The 18,534-nt window shown below is 45.8% G+C and overlaps 3 protein-coding genes across 3 annotated transcripts; 1 reads left to right on the top strand and 2 right to left on the bottom strand.

Moving 5' to 3' along the window:
• Nucleotides 1–2,176: 2,176 nt before the first annotated feature.
• BDV27DRAFT_143046 (MFS transporter) lies at nt 2,177–4,198 on the bottom strand (the record flags this gene model as incomplete). Its single annotated transcript, XM_032070038.1, has 3 exons — nt 2,177–2,957; nt 3,030–3,939; nt 4,117–4,198. 3 exons carry the CDS (start codon nt 4,196–4,198, stop codon nt 2,177–2,179), a joined length of 1,773 nt encoding a protein of 590 aa, XP_031930244.1.
• A 5,749-nt stretch (nt 4,199–9,947) lies between these two features.
• BDV27DRAFT_124375 (uncharacterized protein) lies at nt 9,948–10,554 on the bottom strand. The gene is made up of 2 exons (XM_032066071.1): nt 10,091–10,554; nt 9,948–10,031 (listed from the first exon to the last, which is right to left on the bottom strand). Exon 1 carries the CDS (start codon nt 10,534–10,536, stop codon nt 10,231–10,233), a length of 306 nt encoding a protein of 101 aa, XP_031930245.1. The 5' UTR covers nt 10,537–10,554; the 3' UTR covers nt 9,948–10,031; nt 10,091–10,230.
• Nucleotides 10,555–15,836: 5,282 nt separating this feature from the next.
• BDV27DRAFT_124376 (GTP-binding protein Obg) lies at nt 15,837–17,740 on the top strand. Its single transcript, XM_032066072.1, has one exon. The coding sequence runs from the start codon at nt 15,954–15,956 to the stop codon at nt 17,601–17,603; it is 1,650 nt and encodes a 549-aa protein (XP_031930246.1). The 5' UTR covers nt 15,837–15,953; the 3' UTR covers nt 17,604–17,740.
• Nucleotides 17,741–18,534: the final 794 nt, after the last annotated feature.

Below are 18,534 nucleotides of genomic sequence, written 5' to 3' on the forward strand. Positions count from 1 at the left end.
GAAGGTCGAATCAAGTGGGGAGGTGCACCGTAAATCCAGAGACGCAGCAACATTCATGTTAAAACATGCGCCGACTTCTCTTCTCTCGCCGGTCCTTTTTTTTGTCTGCACAGAGGCTTAGGAGGTGATTGCCGGGAAACTGTCTCCTCAGTTGAACGGCGATCCGCGGGCTTTATTAGTTTCCGAGATGATTGTCAGGGCCTGAGGTCCTGTTCGGTATCTGTCTGGAGGGCAGGACAGTCGCAGCCCATGACGGTGGTAGACCGTCACCACACACGAAGTTTCAAATGTCGCGTAAGGCCCGACTAATTAGAGACAAAGTTGAACAGAAAAAAAAAAAAAAGAAAAAAAGAAAAAAAAACTGGAGTTCAAGATAGACCAAACCGGTGGAGCTGGCAATGGGGAGTCCGCTGCACTTACTTCGGTACTAGTAAGAATGTATGAACCGTGTAAAGCTGGGGTCGGATAGAACTACTAGATGAGAAATCAGTCAATATGCGACATTGCCTGAGTCACCCACAATGGACGAAAACAACTGTTTGGATTCACAGCAATGCAAGGTCTAGATCCACTCTACAGCATAGAAACACGCCAGGAGCAATTGAGTGTCGGTGGACATCTGAAAAAATTCCCTAAAAGTCTACGAGGAGCACGGACTGTGAATGACAATACCGTAACCAAGCACTACACGTGACTCTGTAATCTCAGATTCGAGTTTGATTATTGGTTACTGATAAGGAATATCTATGGTTTTGTCATCACCAACCAAATTAATTACGCGTTTCCATGAGGGTACACAGTGGAGTCTCAATGAATACTTGGCAGCAACACCGTTCCTTCTAGACAATTAACTAACCTATGATAATTATATTAATGTCCAACTCTTCGAGGTGATCGTCTCAGTACCTATGCACTCGCACTACTCTCGAGCTCAACTGGCGTGGTTGTCCGGTTGAGGAATAGTTTCCCGGTCTACCCCCTGTTCTTCCCTCGATCCTAGTCACTTTAGGATATTAAAACTGTATGATATGCGCCGGGATTCATATGGGATATCAATTAAGCCATAGACTCAATCCAGCCCGGCATATTCATCCTTCTTCCATACGTCTGCATGACCTATTCCTTTAAGGAGTCCAACTCGTGTCATGCTAATAGTGGATGAAGCTATAAGATCGTCAGGATAAGTTACCCGGATCGAGAGAGAGAGTATGTATGCACCCACTAAATCTGGCCCAACTTTTCATTCAATCACCCAAGCAGAGCTAACGCATTTCCTCTTACATTGATAGCACATACTATAGAATAAACACTAAAGCTTTAAGAGCGGTAGAAACGGTAGAAGGACCGCTGGCTGGAGAATGAGAGACTCGGTAATCTCATATAGGGGAACCACGACGAAAACGGGATTGATTAACTACCGTGATAGAAGCCGACCAGGCGAACATCTGTTCTGAATGCTCCCAGCATAGACTTTACTCTATTGGAATGTTGTCCGATGAGGTGCAGCGTTGGGGAACGTTGAAGATTATGTAAGGTGCCAAAGTACGAGGGGCAATGCAGGCTATCGCAGAGCGGGCGGGGCCAAAAATGAAGATATTCACAAGCCTTGCGAGCACCGAGTCTACAGGGAACAACACGGAGATGGAACGACCGGAAAAGTTAAGTCAAGTCAAACAGGGAGAATTCGGGGGATTGTTCGTCCACCTTGTTCTCCAGAAATAGATTCTGCGCTCAGATGAGTTGGATATATGGTAATAACAAAAGCCTCCCAGATGCATAATAGCGTGCCCAACCCAACAATGCTCAAAAGATGATGAAAAAAGGAAATAGCCAACCCCATGCTTTTAAAGATGCATCCAGTCTATGAAATGCGCCTTCACCCAAACTTATATCATGATGTAACACAGAAAGAAATACACCAAAATGAAAATAAACTAAACCAAATCAAAGCTAGCCACCATCATATGAGATATTCAACGAATCCAAAATGCAAGTCAAACAAGTGTATAAAATCAACAATAGATGATTGAAGGGGGACAAAAATAAGAGAGTAAAAAGAAGTAAATAGAGGGGAAATGAGTCCAGCAAGCATGATGTCAGATAAAAGGAGACGTGGTAAATGATGTCGAATGTCATGCGGAGTCGTGTTAAGGTCACGTCATGCGAAATGGCCAACTCAATCATGCTCGTGCTTGGCGGGAGTTTGTGTCAAATCGACATTGAGCATTTCAGAATCGTCAACACTAGTCCGTGCAGAGGACAATAATCTCCGCACTTCTTCTGGGGTGGCGTCCTCCTTGCCCGCAGTGTACGAGCCCCGCAGGTTGGTCTCGCTTGCATGACATTCATGCTGCTCGGTGTGCTTGGAAACGGTCTTCGAGTCACTCTCCTCCATCCAGAAGCTCTGGATGGCTCCAATTATGCAAACAATGCCACAGGCCCACCAGGCCAGCACAGAGTATCCACTCTCGAGACCTTTCGAGTGAAGTAGGCCAGTTACGGTTGGGCCGAAAGCACGGCTCAGACTTGCCGTAGAGGCAGCTGCACCATTAATGGATCCAAGCACTTTGGAGGACGGAGCAGCATTGGCGAGCAAAATGGCGGTTGACGGGAAAGCGATGACATGGAAGGTGATCTTGCTGATCAAGGCAACATACACCGCGGTCATCTGAAGCGTTTCGGGGAGGAGAATGAGGTATGGAACCAACAGGTAAAGAGGAGGCCAGACAAGGAGCACGAAGCGGAAAGTACGCAAAGTGCCAAAGTGGCGTACAACGAATGGAAACAACCAGAGCTGGGCTATCATAGAGTAGACACCCTGCACTGCGAGCATGAAGCCGATTGTCTTCGTGGGCAGACCGAGGCCTCCAGTAAACTTGAACGGCAATACGGTATCTTCGTCGGACTTTGGGGTGCTTAGGAAAACGGGCATCAGCTGATCGAAAGAGACACTGTGGCTGTAAGGGATGTTAGTATCAACATCGGGCCTCGTTCTGCTAGATCGGAAAATGCTCGGGGGTGTTACTCACTATGCAAGGATTCCGTAGGCAATGATGTTGAAAATAACTTGTTTAGTAAAAGCCTTAGGAGTTCCGCACTTCTCATTCTTCATCAGGCCTTCAATGTCGTCATCATCGGACAGATTATCCAAATCCTTCATCGGCGACAACTGCGGGGAGGATTCATTGCTCTTGTACTCAGGCGGGGGAATATCGTAGTCGAGATAATCCGCTTCCTGTGATTCCACCTTGATATCCGTGTCCTCGGTCAGCTGTACAGAAGATCTGCAGCATTTTCCGATGAGCCAGTTGCCCAACTCCAAGCCAAGGTCCCGGTGGTGCTTTTTCTCCGGATGGGTCTCCTCCAAAAACAGGAAGCCAACCACGATGCCGAACAGTAGAACAACAACGCAGACCACGTTGGGCAGCAGAAATGGGAAAGTTTCGAGGATAGTTCCGCGCTGAAATAACCAAGGATAGTTTTCGCACGGCTGTGCCAGCGCACCGCCCATGGCGGGTCCGATGATCGATCCTAAGCACCAAACAAACGGCATGATCGAGTAAGCCCGGGGTTGGTGTTCCTTGACCGTTACAATCTCCGCGACGGTCGTCTGAAGCACTCCGATGTTGCCGTTCAGCAAGCCACCTAAAGCTCGGGCGATCATAGCAGTGGGTAGGTTCGGGGCGAATCCAAACACAATCATACTGATAGCGGTTCCGATCAGCCCCATGATTAGGACTGGTTTTCTGCCAATCTTGTCGCTCATGCGCCCCCAGAACATGCCTGTAGAGAATTCGGCGAATGTAAATGCAGAAGTGATCATGCCCGCGTAAAGGGCAATTTTGCGATCATTGTCTGTCACGTGGAATGATTCCACCATGTGATAGACATAAGGAAAAATGGACATAAACGCAATTGGCTCGCAAATTCGGCAACATGCTTGTCAAGCTGTCAGTGATAAATTCGGGGTCAAGGAGAATCATGAATCGATAAAAGGAGAAAGGAAAAAGAAAAGAAAAGAAAAAGAGAGAGAGATAGCAGCAAACAGACATTGCCGCACCTGATACAATACACATTCGGATCTTGAAATTGGGCGACACTCCAGTATCGACATACCTAACACAAAAAGTTGGCGTACAGGAAAGGCGGACCAATCACCATCCTGGCGCTGTAGACCACCCGAGAGACGTTTGAACATTTTGGCGGCAGAAACTCTTTTCCAAGATTTGAATGCCCTTGCGAGGAAGAGAAAGGGATTTTAATCAGTCTCTTCCTTGCTATAGGATAGCAATTGACGGAAGATATGGCCGAGAGGAATGTGTCTCCGTTCCAGATCCTCCGGTTGTTCTGAAGGGAGGGAATGCAATGATGATAAGATCGTTGAAAACGGTAGTACGTAGAAACGTTTTCTTTTTATTAAAGGGGCTTCGGCATATCTTGCCCCTGGCGCAAGTTAATCTCAGTGTTGTTCTGACCGAATACCACCTAGATTGGTTTTTTGACAATTGCAGCAGTAATTGCGCAAACCCTGATTGTGGACCAATATAGGAAACACCAAAAAGGGGTATTGAGAGGAATGGAGATTAAAAAGACGGGATCTTCCAAAACAATGGCGGTGTAAAAGGTAACAGTGAGAAGGATTCAAAAGTGTTACCAGGTGTTGGAAGGAGGTTAGAGTCAAGAGTGATTATAGTTGTCTTCAGGTCCGGTGGGTTGAAGGATAGTTGAGAAGGTTAAGGACCGAAGCAAAAGCAGAAGTCAATTATATTGGAAACGAAAATGATATATATCTCTTAGAAAGAAAGAAGGAGAGAAGAGGGAAAGAAATAAATTATAAAAGGAGGGACCTGGACGGGAAGTGGAATAAATGAAGTATTTGAAGTGGATAACTGAGATATGTGATCAGGCGAAAGACTAAAAAGCATCAAACTACAGTACATCGATCATGACAATACTATGGAGCCCATTTCGGTTACAGCTGTACAAGAGAGAGAGAGCCTGGTGCGTGATGCAGTACAGCAAACAGTTGAGTAGTAACGGGACCCACAATAAAAGTATTTTTTATTTTTTTATTTTTTATTTTTTAATTAATTTTTTTTATTATTTTTTTATTATTTTTTTTTCAGTTTTAGTTTTTTTGGGTTAAGGTATGATGTTTTCAGAAGATAAACCGGCAGAAAGCAGATTATGGATCGGGGCCGTCCGACTAAACCGGAAGACCAACCAGACCTGACAATGGGACGTACCACATCCACGGAAGGGAGTCCCAAACTCCCAGTGCCTGTTGGAAAGGGGTGGAGCCAATAGCAAAACATAGTCAACGGAAGGTTACCAATCACTCCAGAGAAATGATTCATTGGAGGTCAGGTACTTTTAGGTACCTATTTTGCTTACTCCGTCTGGTGTTCAAGCAAGAAAGGGAATAGTAGCCCGGTTCCTCATCATACGCAAGTATTCGTTCCTTTTCCTGACGGAACTACACCGTAATTGCCTGTGGTATTATAATAATACCACTGGAATATTAGACAATAACAATCATCTTAAGAGTCGTCACTGTCGAATCAAACAGAAGCTGTGCCGCAGCAGGATCAAATTCCGATTAGAGTCGGGCTAGCATGCTACAGTAACAGGATATTATCCCTCCCACACCACATAGATGAGTTAAAAAAAAAATCAAATCAAATAATACAGAAAACAAAAGGGAGACAGAGAAAGAGAAAGTGGCCCAGCTGCTCCCAGCTGAGAGCCTCCGCCACAGATTGACCGGTAGACCCATGGCCCTGATCCCCGGGGCCCGGGGAAGTGAAAGAGAGTGTCTCTAGAAGCGCGCTAAACAGTCCCATAAGGCAAGGATGATCAGCTTTCCAGAAGTCTGGTTTAGTGCGACTTAGTGAGATGATAGATCTAACAGCCCCTACCCACTTGCTCCTGTCCCGCCCCCGAATAATTAGGTCTCCTCAGGAATTAAAATAAAAAAATATATAAAATAAAAATAAAATAGATAAATAACAAAATACAATCGAGGGAACCCCGTATGCATTCCGTATGATGTATGTATTGATGCTGTATTGTCCTAAACACATCCTCCTTCCTCTCTCTCTCTCTTTCTCTCTCTCTCTGTGTGTGTATCTTGACCCACTACCGCGGAATTCAAGTAAACCCAGCCGGGTGCCCACTCTAATCCTGGATAATTCAACTATTTTGTAAATAGGCCAAAGATCGATGATTTCATTCATACTGTCTTGATGCTTACTCTTTCAACCGCGCACGAACAGGGATGTACTAACTATTACCTGCGAGGCCGGGATGGACAAAGAATATATACAAGTCACACCACCAAGTCCGACTTACAGCAGGAAATTAGCTTATGCTCAGTGACAAGCATTTGGCAGTCACAATGGCGGGGGAAACGGGGAGAGATAAAAAAAAACTTGACTTCGAGTACAGTTAATATGCGGTGTACTCAGCCAGGGCAAGCGGTAACTGCTACGACTTGAATAAGTAAATTAGTTCGAAAAAGAAAAGGAAAAGAATAGAGGGGAGAAAAGATGAAAAGAAAAGAAAAAGAGGCTAAAATGATCTGACATCGAGGGGGGATCCCAAAAAGAGATCAAGAAAAAAAATTAAATAAAATAAAATGAATAATTAAGAAAGGGAAAAAATGGAGTGGGTCCGATAATTGTAGACTGGTAACGGTGGAGGAGGGAAGTGAGCAATCGACAATCAGCCCTTACGGTGAGAAAGGCGCTATTGCTTCCTGTTACCCTAAGTGGACCGGCAACGGGTTGGAAATCGGGAGACAGGATGATTGACGTCTACTGCTCATCTAAAGCTGATCTCCCCCGTTGGAAAAAGGAACATAAAACAATCATAAAGATGAAATTTGTTCTGTATTTTTTATTAAAAAGGGAGATAGAGAAAGAGAGAAGGACAAAGAGACCCAAAGCTAGAAGAGAAAAAACAAGAACAAAAATTGGTAAATTTACAATTCAAATTGAATAGCTCGGATAATTCCTGCCGTAAGGTTGTTTCGGCCATAGAAATTGGTTGGATCTTCCACTGGCATGAGGGAGCAGGTAAGCATAACCCCTCGATATTCTCCTGTACTATAATAGTTGGGCAAGAAAATCTTCCGGAGAACCTAGTTGCTCTCCATATGTACTGCTACATGGAAGGTCTTATTAGACTTTCTACCATCATGCGTATGATAATAACAGTACAGAACCTGGGGCAGGAGCAGGAAGGGAGAGCTCTTGAGGAAAGGGCCAAAAGCGAGGAGTTGAGCTGGTTGCAGCATATAATTTGATGCTGATTTACGCTGCAGTCAAAACTCTATTTTCCCCTTCTTTTTGGGTTTTGGTCGGCCGGAAGAACAACAACACCTAAAAAAAAAAATTCTCTCGTCCATTGAAAGGGACAGCGCCTTTTGGGCAAATATCTTTGACGTCATTCTTGTTCAGTGTGAATTACCCGCATGCAGTGGGTACAGTTGCCAGTCTGTTGGGGTTTTCGCGACACTAAAGATGACTATCGCAACAACGGCCATAACTCATACCCGACGATTTTCCATGTGTTGCATTCCATGACATCTATATAGGCTCTTCCAATCATAATGATAAAGTAGACTAATTTCAGTTAAAAGAGGTCGGTAGAGAACGGGAAAAAAAGAAGGGAACCAAAGAAAAATGGAAAAATGGAAAAAAAAAGCCAGAGGTGTTAAAGCCACCTGTCCGCCCCGTTATCCTGGATACAGGCGCTAAGAAAGGCGGAGGTGGGAACCTGTACCTTCCGCCTAAGGACCAAGGGATTGGAATTCTATTGCAGATCCTGCTTGCCGATACAGGCCCCATACCGTACGGACCAGGGCCGGGTACCTCATACAAGTACATACATACCTCAATGATACGTAACAGCTGCAAAAGGTAAATAGTCTAGTACATGTTATCACATAGGCGGTGGATCTCATAGTGCCTGTCTTAGCGTCGTCCCCGATCTGGAGCCACGCGAGCCAAACGGGGTGGAGGAAGAGGAAAAGAAAAACGATAGAAGGAAGGATGCTGCAAGTGATCTCTTGACTTCTCACTGAGATGTGACAGGACCCATAGCCATTTAGATCAATCTCTACAGGAGCGCCCAAAGGAATTGACAGAGGAAGCAGCTACGACGTCATCGTACTTTGACAGGCAGCTCTCCAATCGATCGGAGTTCAAGCAAATTGGTTTCATAGGAATAGGGATTGTGGAAGAGAATTCCGGAAGTCAACTTGAAACTGAATCTGGTGATCCAGTGTAGCCGTTGTGTTCAGAACAGCCCATACACCACCCCTACACATGGTTCCCACGAGGGAGGATGCAACCAAGAGATCCTATACGGTGAACGAGGTTCTTAGGTCTCAGGGAACACTTCCCAACGGGGTTAAACAGGCTAATCGAAAGCAAACAAAATGAATTTCCTCAAGTCCGACTGTCACGAGTATTTCCTCCCCAAGTAACCAACAGGTGCCACATTGAGGCCAATGCCAGTGCTTCCCCGGAGATCCCGATACGTTTGCTCATTCATGCGGTGACGTACCAAATTCCTTTTTCTTCTCTGAAATAATTACTCTTCTGGGTTTAGACCCGTCCTTTACTCACGTACCATATACAACAAATGTATATCGAAGAGTGCTTTCATTACCTTCTTTACATATATAAATATATATAGTATTGGTTTCTAATTGGGGTTAGGAGTAATTTCCTTTGTAAGAACTAATAAAATGACAGACGAAATATTCCCCAAGTTTTTAGTGTTGGCGGATGATGCGAAGATGTCACAATACATTATCTGGCGGTGTCGGCGCGTCACTCTTCAAATCAATGTATGTTACGCAGGATAGGACGATTGAAAACATCGTGTCTCTCTTACGTTAGCATCGTGTCCATGTCGGTGCCCATTCGGACGGACCGGAGGGAAAAAACAAGAACAACCGATGAGATGTCATGGCAATGCACCTAACGATGTATGCATCAATGCTAGTCATGTGAACCTCACTTGTCCGGGGTGTTACTGCCCATGGGTATTGGGCGTTGTTAATTCTCGGGGATTATTGGGCCGTTGACACCAGTTGAGACGTTGGCACTGACTAACAGGAGTCATTTGAAGGTCAAGCCAGTCGCATCGGTGAGTTTGTTGGCAGCTCAACGAAGAAGCCCTGCAGCAAGAATGACTTCAAGTTGCTTCTCGATGAAGTGGAGGTGAGGGGCAATCAGGGATCGTGAAATCACCGGCAGTAAGCGGTCAAGAAGGAGAAAGGAGGGGCTTGCAGATTCCTTGGGTACAACCCTCCATGCAGGGCACATTTTGACAGCATCTGTCCAGATCCTGGGCCATTATTACCTGTTGCCGCAGTTTATTCTTGCAGGCAACTATTATCATAGGTCGGCCAGGGGGACTACGTCCTATTAGCTTGGGCAGGAATGAAATGGCGGATAAATCCTGATACGATCAGCCTTAACGTATCACTGGTGGACCTTGTCGACCTTGCAGAAGGCCGATCAGGATCAGAATCAAAATATACGGTGAGTAAGTAATAAATGATGACCTGATCGGATTACTCGGTACACAGCCACAATAATGGACTGGTAGGCAGCCATCTACAGAAAACGAACATTCGTGGGATATGGAGATAGGATAAAAATTACCTCGGGCATGTATGTGCATTACTCTACCTATACAGCTCGTCATGCAAGAGCTAATTCATTATCTACTTGCTGACTCTTACGACTCTGCTGGCTTGAGGCGGGGTTTGGGTTGCCCCGCGATCATAATGGATTGCGCGTAGGGTATTACCACGATATGGGAGAAAATACCGCAGCGTCATGCCATTCTGTAGTTGCTCTTGAGAGGTCATAGCGAGGTTCTTCGGTCAATTTTCTCTTGCTGCTCAAATAATGGCATTAACCTTTTAGGGGAGGTCAAGTCTACCTACAGTCATTCTTACAGATGTGCAAACTTGGTCCGGGAACTATCATTATCCTGTCATGATGTTTTCGGTACAGGGAAGACCCTTCTTGATCAGTATTAGTTTTGCCCTTAATTAACACACTTACAGACCACTGATAAGCTCCATATTGCAGCTCTCAAAACAACAAGCCACCAATTTTTTTGTTGGATGGAGACCATATTGTTTTGTGGATCATTCTAAAGCCGCAGCTCCGTTCCAGACTGTCGGGACGTGACGTCGGGATGCCCTCAAAAGTCAGGCAAGCTCGGAGTTGGTTTTCGTACTATCATTTTTTTATTTTCTTTTATTTTGCCCCTTTCACTCCAGCAAAATGACTCAGGATGATTGTCAAAACATATACATTTAGCAGGAAATAGAATAAGGGAGGTCAGGGAAGCGAAATACAAAAAGAACACAGAGAGAGAGAGAGAGAGAACTATTTCACCGCCTTTTCCTAGAGATGTCAATTTCTTAATCTCCGACCGAATAACAGAATGATTGATTGGCCTTTTATGGAAGGCAGGCCGGTGGGTGTGCGTGGACCGATGTTTCATGATGATTGTTTACTCCTTATTATTAATGTTGCAGCATCTGTGTAACATGTGTCGAATCTTTCTAGAATCAATGTGGTATTATCCACGATCAGTTAGCCGAGAAATCAGCCCACCTGCACTACTCAAATATCGTAGTAGATTCAGGCGAGGCAAATGCGAGTGCGGTTGTGGCGGGTATTGTGTGTGGTTCCTGTTTAGAGATGGCTGAAGGTCCTCCGCTTGCATGTTATGACAGCAGCCTTTCATAGTAGCTGAGCTAAATTTACAATACTGTAGTGCACAGGGTCGTATCAGAGAAAGAACTAGTGTAGTTAATTCTCACTTCAATGTTTTGAGATTATCCCTTCGGACTTTCCCTTTCTCTTCCAATCCTGCCTTACCATGGTTTCTGCGGATACCGTCCACTGAACATAATCGTAATCTCCAGGAGGCCGAAGGGAAAACTCTGCTGAATCCACTCTTGCTTGTGTTACGATTGACGTCAACAATAATACCACTATTTTCAAATGGAACAAAATATGGACTCTACTAGTACTAGTACTAAGCATCTACCGAGTATGTACTACTAGGCAAAGGTACTGACCTAGTACCAGAAAAGGTACAGCGCAGGTATGGGAAAATCCACGGCTTTGTGCCTGGAATCGGATGCCAGCCCCCGGGCCAATAAATCCGTTCGCTTTGTAGATTTACGCCTACATTAGTGCGAGGTGAAACATGGTTCTGGGTCATTAGAATGCTTTTGGAGGCGGTACCTTGTTTCATTTGCTGGGATGTCACGAGCTAATTCCGGGGAAGGCTTTCGGAACCAAAAAAAGTACATCCTCGTCGTACTTCCGGTTCTGGTGGCTAATGGAAAACTCCACTCCTGCGAGCAGATGGCAAAAGGTAATACTACATACTAGTTTCCAACGATTTCCGCGCCGGAATGGCAACGAGGTAATTTGTTCTCCACATGCCCAGGAAGGAAGGGGAGAATAAGTACGTACATACAAGATCCTTGACCGTGGCAAATTTTCTAGATTTCTAAAACCGTACTAGTCAGTAGGAGTCGGAACGAAGGATCAATTATGCCGTGTGCTGTGTCGCGATATGGCCGGCCGGGCCTTTCGGGTCTGTGAAAGTTAATCCGGCAAAGGTACCAAGAATGGGGGGGAGCAACAAAAGACTCAAAGTACGACGACCCAAGTAAGGTTTGTACGTATGTATTGGAGGGGATCCAGGCTAGCCACTCCCGGTCCGGTCTAGGAATATTAAAAAAATGCTCCTAGTGGCAAAAGACGCGAAGTTAGAAACAGTCTGCCAGCGTACTAAAAGATTTCTCCACCGGAATGCATGATCCGGTGCCGCGGTGACGGATAACAATCGTCCTTCCCCCAGGGGTATGGTCTTTGTGGTCCCTTAGCCCAAAGTTTCTTGTCCCTGTCTCATAAAAAATGATCACAATTAAATTGGAATGATTGATTTCTCAATTTTCGACTTGTTTACTCGTGCTAGTACGGACTAGGAGTAGGAATTGCTTCCCCTGCCGCCCCTTTTTTCAAGACCCCACTAGTGCCCTCTATGATCATGTGAGGCAGGATCCTCTCTTTCTCTTTCTTTCTTTCTCTATCTTTCCCGTTGTATCACTACTGTATTTTCAGCTGCCTATCAGCCCATCAATTATAGAACAGATAAACTCCACTCCGGAAACGCCGCTCCAACGGCTGTCTTGCTTGTGTTACAACTTGATTTCCGTCTCGCGAACATACCCAAATGCGGAATTTTAGCCTTCCAACTGGAAGGATCTTACATCGTACTCTCAAGTACATACTGCGTAGTAAAAGTACGTCGTGCACGTCTGCGTCAAGGCCAATCATAGACCCGATCCTTTCTCTCCAGGAAGATCATGTGCCGATCTATACCACACTAGCCTACAGTAGATTTAAGATTTGCTTTGCAGATGCAGGTCCTGTGATAGTGAACTACCAATAACTAAAGAGATCCCATTGGATCTATCACGGCCCAACAATCTAGATCGTACAGTCATATAGTTACCAAGTACACACTACAATTTGCAGGGTTAAGATATGATGACAACCTAATTTTAGCCCTCTTGGGAGACCTTGCTTACTTGCACTGTATGCGTGACTGTACATATGTACATACAGGTGGAGCCTTGCCATATCACAAAGAGATGATATTGATTCCAAGTGGGTAGGTTTATGTATGCTGGGCACGTAATCCATTATTTCATTATGATCACATTATGGACCTTCACCAAGTTACCGACACCTTCATGCTTGTTTGTTCCTGGTTTATAGCCACCTGGTCACACAAACCTGTTTGACCTTACCTGTTATGCTGTCTTACAGCCTGTATATCTGCCCAAATGCCGCCTTTGCCTTGTGTATGCACAATAGACCAGCACCATTACAGTCGCATAGTATGAATGTATAATCATCACGGGTAATCTTTGGAATGAATTCCTACCATTTACCTATTGTGGACTTTGCAAGATACGGAGAGATCAACCTTAATCTACGGAGTAGATAATCGATAATTTGTCACAGCTGTCAAATATGCATGCAATCTAGAACCAGGGGTTTTTTTTTTTTTTTTTTTTCCCTCCCTTTTATTCCATTGTTCCCTGTTCGACGCATCATCTCCTAACTGGCTCTTGATGTCGATCGTGCCCATACCAGATACAAATTCCCCACCAGTTGTATTCTGGCCGACCACCTCATCCATCCATCCATCCTGACCTATAGTAATACCAGCGAAGTTCGCTCTAGAAGAAACGCCCTGCCAAGTACGCCAGGTATGAGGCGCACAATTTCCAGCAAGTTATATTGCTATCTCTACGGTGATGACGCATCAAAGTAGGCCAGCTGGTGATACCATATTGCATTGAAACAGGGTTCCTTTGTTCTTCTACAAAGCTGCCTTTCCATTTAAGACTTCCGAACTGCGACGATAGATTCTAGACCCTCGTAAGTCTGGGCCTCTGGAGCCAGGATACCCGTTAGTAGTGAACAGTCATTAGGGAGCCACGACAACAATCCGCCTAGATCATAAGATACGGAAAAGAAAATACGATCCAACTCCCAGTCCAGACCTCCAGACGCCACAACGATGTCCCGAGTGAATCAAGGATTTATTTGTGTATCGGTGAAGGGAGGCCGTCGATAAACTAGTCTAGCGTAAGCTCAGATCACATAGTCAAGTGCTAGAGGCGATCCTCCGCCCCAGAATTGGCTTCGCCCCCCGGAGCTGGCAAAAGTACGGACTCATTCTTAGGGTCTGGACTTTGGACTGGCCTCGTTGACAAATTTTTTCGTCATCCGTGGTTCACGTCCCGCATCCGGTCAGGAAATATTCCCCAATTTTCCCCCCGTCTTCGACAAACTCTAGATGTGAGGGTTCCATGGATCGAGTTTACCGATCGTAAGGTAGCTGGGCGTGCGTACGTGCTTAACTATCGATTTGTTGGAACTCAGTCGGCAGAGCATCTCCGGCCAGGCTGATTGGCTCACTTGATCTGTCACCATCACATTTTCAAAGTATCGATTCGTGAGGAGGGCGAATTATCGGGTTCGATCCATGGATTACTGGGAATATCCTTGTTGATAAGCCAGGAACTAAGCATATCGACTTTTTTTAGTTCTCAATGAGTTCAAACCCTATTCGAGTCCATCGTGTGAAGGATTCAACCATGCGCTATTGGCGCCACTCGTCTATTAGTCCCGCCCCACCAGTTGAATATCAATATGTGACATGTCCACTGCGCAATCTATCCATTATTAATTGTTGGAGCCAATGTGACAGACAATGCCATTATGAGGAGTTAGTTGGATGTTTGTCGCTTGTTCGCAATCTCGGTTACGCCGAAGTTGTGGTGTAGAATCAGTCTTGGGGCTTGCCTGCTGCGTTGCGACGGCGCCATGCAGCTGTTATCCACTTCATGAACATACGGCATAACTATCGAGGGCTCAATAACGGACAAGTGGTGCTATTAGCTCGCACAGTATCCAGTCTAATGGTCTATTGCAGCTGCTACTGCTACGTTCGTCGCATTGCTGTGTGCCGTCCGGCGCAATCACGCAGGTATACAGTAGCGCGCGCTATCTCCTCGGAACTCTGCCCCTGCTATTACCTGCTTGATACCATGTACAATCGCTTCTGACGTTTAGCCTCATTCTACATGCTCGGCTATGGCGGTTAGGAATCTTATTTGGAGCGTTTGCCCGAGTCATGGAAGACCAGGGTATGCCACATGCCTTATATTATCCTTGCCCTATGCACAGTTTATCACTATCAGTAGCCTTAGTTTTTTTGGTAAGTGTCCACTTGGCGCTGTGCTGTATTCCACTTCTTATTCTGCGGCCGACGATGCTAGTCATTGATACAGGACTTAATTATCGTCAAGTGATACTCGCGGCCGATCGCGGAATAGCTTCATAGTTACTATGGTAGCCGGGAGAGAATGTAAACCAATAGTAATTCTACCTTGCAGTAGTTTTGGCAATCTCGTAAGGCAACCGTTCAACGGTTACACAGAAAAAATGGTCCAGAGCTATAGCGCAGGGCCTTCCATTATACATATATACTAATCACAGCATGGAATCGAAATCTCTGTCGTGTGAATGCCTCATCATGCAGTTGCAGTTGCGATGCGCCGCAACCGCTAGTCAGGGGCGAACTGTCGTGAACACGTAGTTCATTTGTTAGTCGACCCTGTATGTTTCGTAAGGCTAGATGTATAGTTGACGTTGCAACTCTCATATAGCAAGCTGACAAGTATCATATCTCGCACAGGGAACAGGCTTCGTGATTGCAGTTGGAGGGTATAGCATGGCTATCCTATAAATTGAAACGGCGGCAGGGTTACACTGAGCTGCGAGGGACTATGGAACAGAGATAAAGCATAGAGACCCGAAGCAATCCGGGTGGTGTCGCATTTCAATTTGTCCGGATGTCAAAAGTACTCAATAAGCAAATCTGCTATAGTTCTTTCTATGACTAGAATGTAACCACTTGTATGGATTAGGGTAACAACGAAAGGTATTTTCGACCACAAATACCTACAGCACATTCTAGACCATGATTCTCAATTAGTCAAGCCCAAATCAGAACACAATTCTTGACGAAAATCATTGTCCATAAGTGGTTGTCAAGTGTCCAGTTTTGCCTCATTTGCAGGGCATCGATATGTATCACTTATCATCAGGTGCTGATAAGGTCACGTGCAATGCAGGTTTGCTCCAGAGCGATGACAACATCGACTATCAAATACTCTCTTGACAATCACTTGGGAGTAAAGTGCTTTACAAGTCAGACGGAAGAAGAAAAATGCTTTTGAGTTGACTTTAGGCTACCTCCCGGGCTTTATATTGACCAATCGCTCATCCTAGCATGAGCGACAGAGCTTGTGCTGCACAATGACGACGCAACGAATATATCTATCACGAACCCTCCCTTCTCTCCTCCGACGCACTGTTCATATACCCGATAGGAAAGGATCGATAGGAATTTCCTGGAAATATCATCGACAGTACAGCACAGAAGCTAAATCCGTGCCACCAGCAGAAAATCCTACCTCTCCCGACCAGCCTTCCGTACCTTCGCATCTCAATCCCTCACCCGAAGACTATTCTCGATTCATTTTCCAGGATAAATGTCGCTCGGTAATCTACGCTGGCGCAGGCGGTAACGGGTGTGTTTCGTTTCTCCGGGAGAAATACGTTGAAGAAGGCCCGCCGAATGGCGGCGATGGCGGCAGTGGTGGGAGCATCTACATCCAGGCCGTTGAGGGGCTTACGAGTCTACATAAGCTTGCTCGCAGGGGCGTCATAAAGGCTGGTCGAGGCAAGAATGGACAGGGTAAGAGCAAAGGCGGCAGACGAGGCGAGGATGTTCTCCTTCAGGTGCCTGTTGGTACAGTGGTGCGTGAAGTGAGCAGGTATGATCCAGTTGCAGAGGAATGGGCACTTCGGAAAAGGCAGAGAGCCCAGGAGAAAACCGAGGAAGTCGACGAATTAGACGAGATTGGGCTGCCATCTATTCGTCATGATCGATGGGTACTTTATCCAGGTGCAAATCCTTCAGATTTCTTGACCACGGTGTTTCCAAGGAACCCACCTAGGAGACAGCATATCGCCGCCTTGGAACCAAAAGCTCCGATTCATCTTGATTTGTCGCAACACATGGATAAACCTATTCTGCTCGCCGCCGGGGGTGTCGGTGGCTTGGGAAACCCGCACTGGGTGTCCCGTTCGATTAATCGACCGAAATTTGCCTCTAGAGGAGAAGGTGGCATGCGCCTTGAGTTAGAATTCGAGTTGAAGCTGCTTGCCGATGTTGGGCTCGTTGGAAAGCCTAACGCTGGAAAAAGTACACTGCTCCGATCGTTGACCAACAGTCGCACACGGATTGGGAACTGGGAATTCACGACATTGTCGCCAAACATTGGGACGGTCGTCATCGATGATTTTAAAGGACGGCCACTGGTTGAGTCCAAGGGAAAGGCCCCGCGAACAAATTTTACCATTGCCGATATCCCTGGCTTGATTGAAAACGCACATCTCGACCGTGGCTTGGGTCTAGGTTTTCTGCGACATATCGAGCGGGCGGGTATCCTGGCTTTTGTGGTGGATCTTAGTGCCGGAGACCCCATCCAAGGACTTAAGAACTTGTGGCATGAGCTCGGCGAGTACGAGCGGATACGTGACACGGAACCAGTGCTTAAAAATGAGGATGACTCCCTCGCATGGGTTCCACCGACCCATGGTCTACCTGAGCTTCAGTCCGAAGCTCCTGAGACATTCTCTAACTCAGAGCTTCCCGATCTTACTCTCCCCCCTATTCACACAAAACCTTGGTTCGTTGTAGCTACCAAGGCCGACCTGCCAGAGACTCAAGAGCAGTTCAAGAAACTGCGAAACTATCTTTCAGCTGTGGAGAAGGTTCAGGTTGAGCATCCCGGAGGTCATTCTGATGGCTGGAGGGAGAAGATATACGCAGTCCCCGTGAGTGCCATGAGAGGAGAAGGTGTTGAGCGCATTCCAAAACTTGTCATGGAGTTCCTGTAATGATCGCCATCGGATCGGCAAATGCAGCTAGGATTCGAAGTAATATTCACTATACGGTAATATCCTGACTTCAGTCTTTGTATTTATAGGATCCTTGTATATTATTCACATTGAAGATATTTGAGAACTTCACGCAACTATTTACTTGAATAACCTTTAAATTATGGGTTGTTGTAATCTTTATTTTGAGCTACTAAATAATGTTGTCGAACTTAAAATATAGTCCCCGCATGACGTCGCGGTAAAATTAGTGAACCAAAAAAACAAAAAAAATAAGTGTGACCGCAACATATGCGACGCTCATCAATTACAAACCACCGCTCTCTAACCATACCTTCACTTACAGATTGGTGCCGGTGATAACAATTCTATCCGGGTATTGTCTCTCAAACCTCTCACCAGGGAGACAATGGTTCACCTCCACCAAATCATTCCTATCGCACTCTCCGCTATCGCAGATCCAGCCTCCGACGACCCCATCCTCGATTGTCTCAACCATCTCAACCACGACCTTGAAGCCCATCGGGAACTCGTTTTAAACACCCCAGATGAGGCTCTGCATCTTGCCGATGCGAATCTACGCGTTTTCCCATTCAAAGATGTCCAAACATGCTGGCGACGCCTGTACACAGACGCGACTGTCGTCAAGGCTTGTCTCAACATATGCCACAACTGTGAATTTCCACGCGAAAGAAACTCGCACAACGACAATGCGACACACAATGTATCAATTTATCCGCATTTGCTCCGCGACATGAACAAGTACATGGGTAGTGGAAAGGAGCAGGAGGCGCTAAAGGTGTCCCCCAATGCCCCATGGTTATCACACACTATACGCATTCTCGACAAAGCCTTGATCATGACGGGTGCTCCTTTACGCGAATCACTTATTGAATCTCTACTCGATGCGCTTCAGGCTGCCACTATATCC

This window comes from Aspergillus caelatus, assembly GCF_009193585.1.
Source record: "Aspergillus caelatus strain CBS 763.97 unplaced genomic scaffold BDV27scaffold_40, whole genome shotgun sequence".
Lineage (NCBI taxonomy): Eukaryota > Fungi > Ascomycota > Eurotiomycetes > Eurotiales > Aspergillaceae > Aspergillus > Aspergillus caelatus.

Coding starts and splice junctions, on each gene's coding strand:
- BDV27DRAFT_124375 (XM_032066071.1), bottom strand. CDS start 10,536: ATGAAACATCGGTCCACGCACACCCACCGGCCTGCCTTCCATAAAAGG.
- BDV27DRAFT_124376 (XM_032066072.1), top strand. CDS start 15,954: ATGACGACGCAACGAATATATCTATCACGAACCCTCCCTTCTCTCCTC.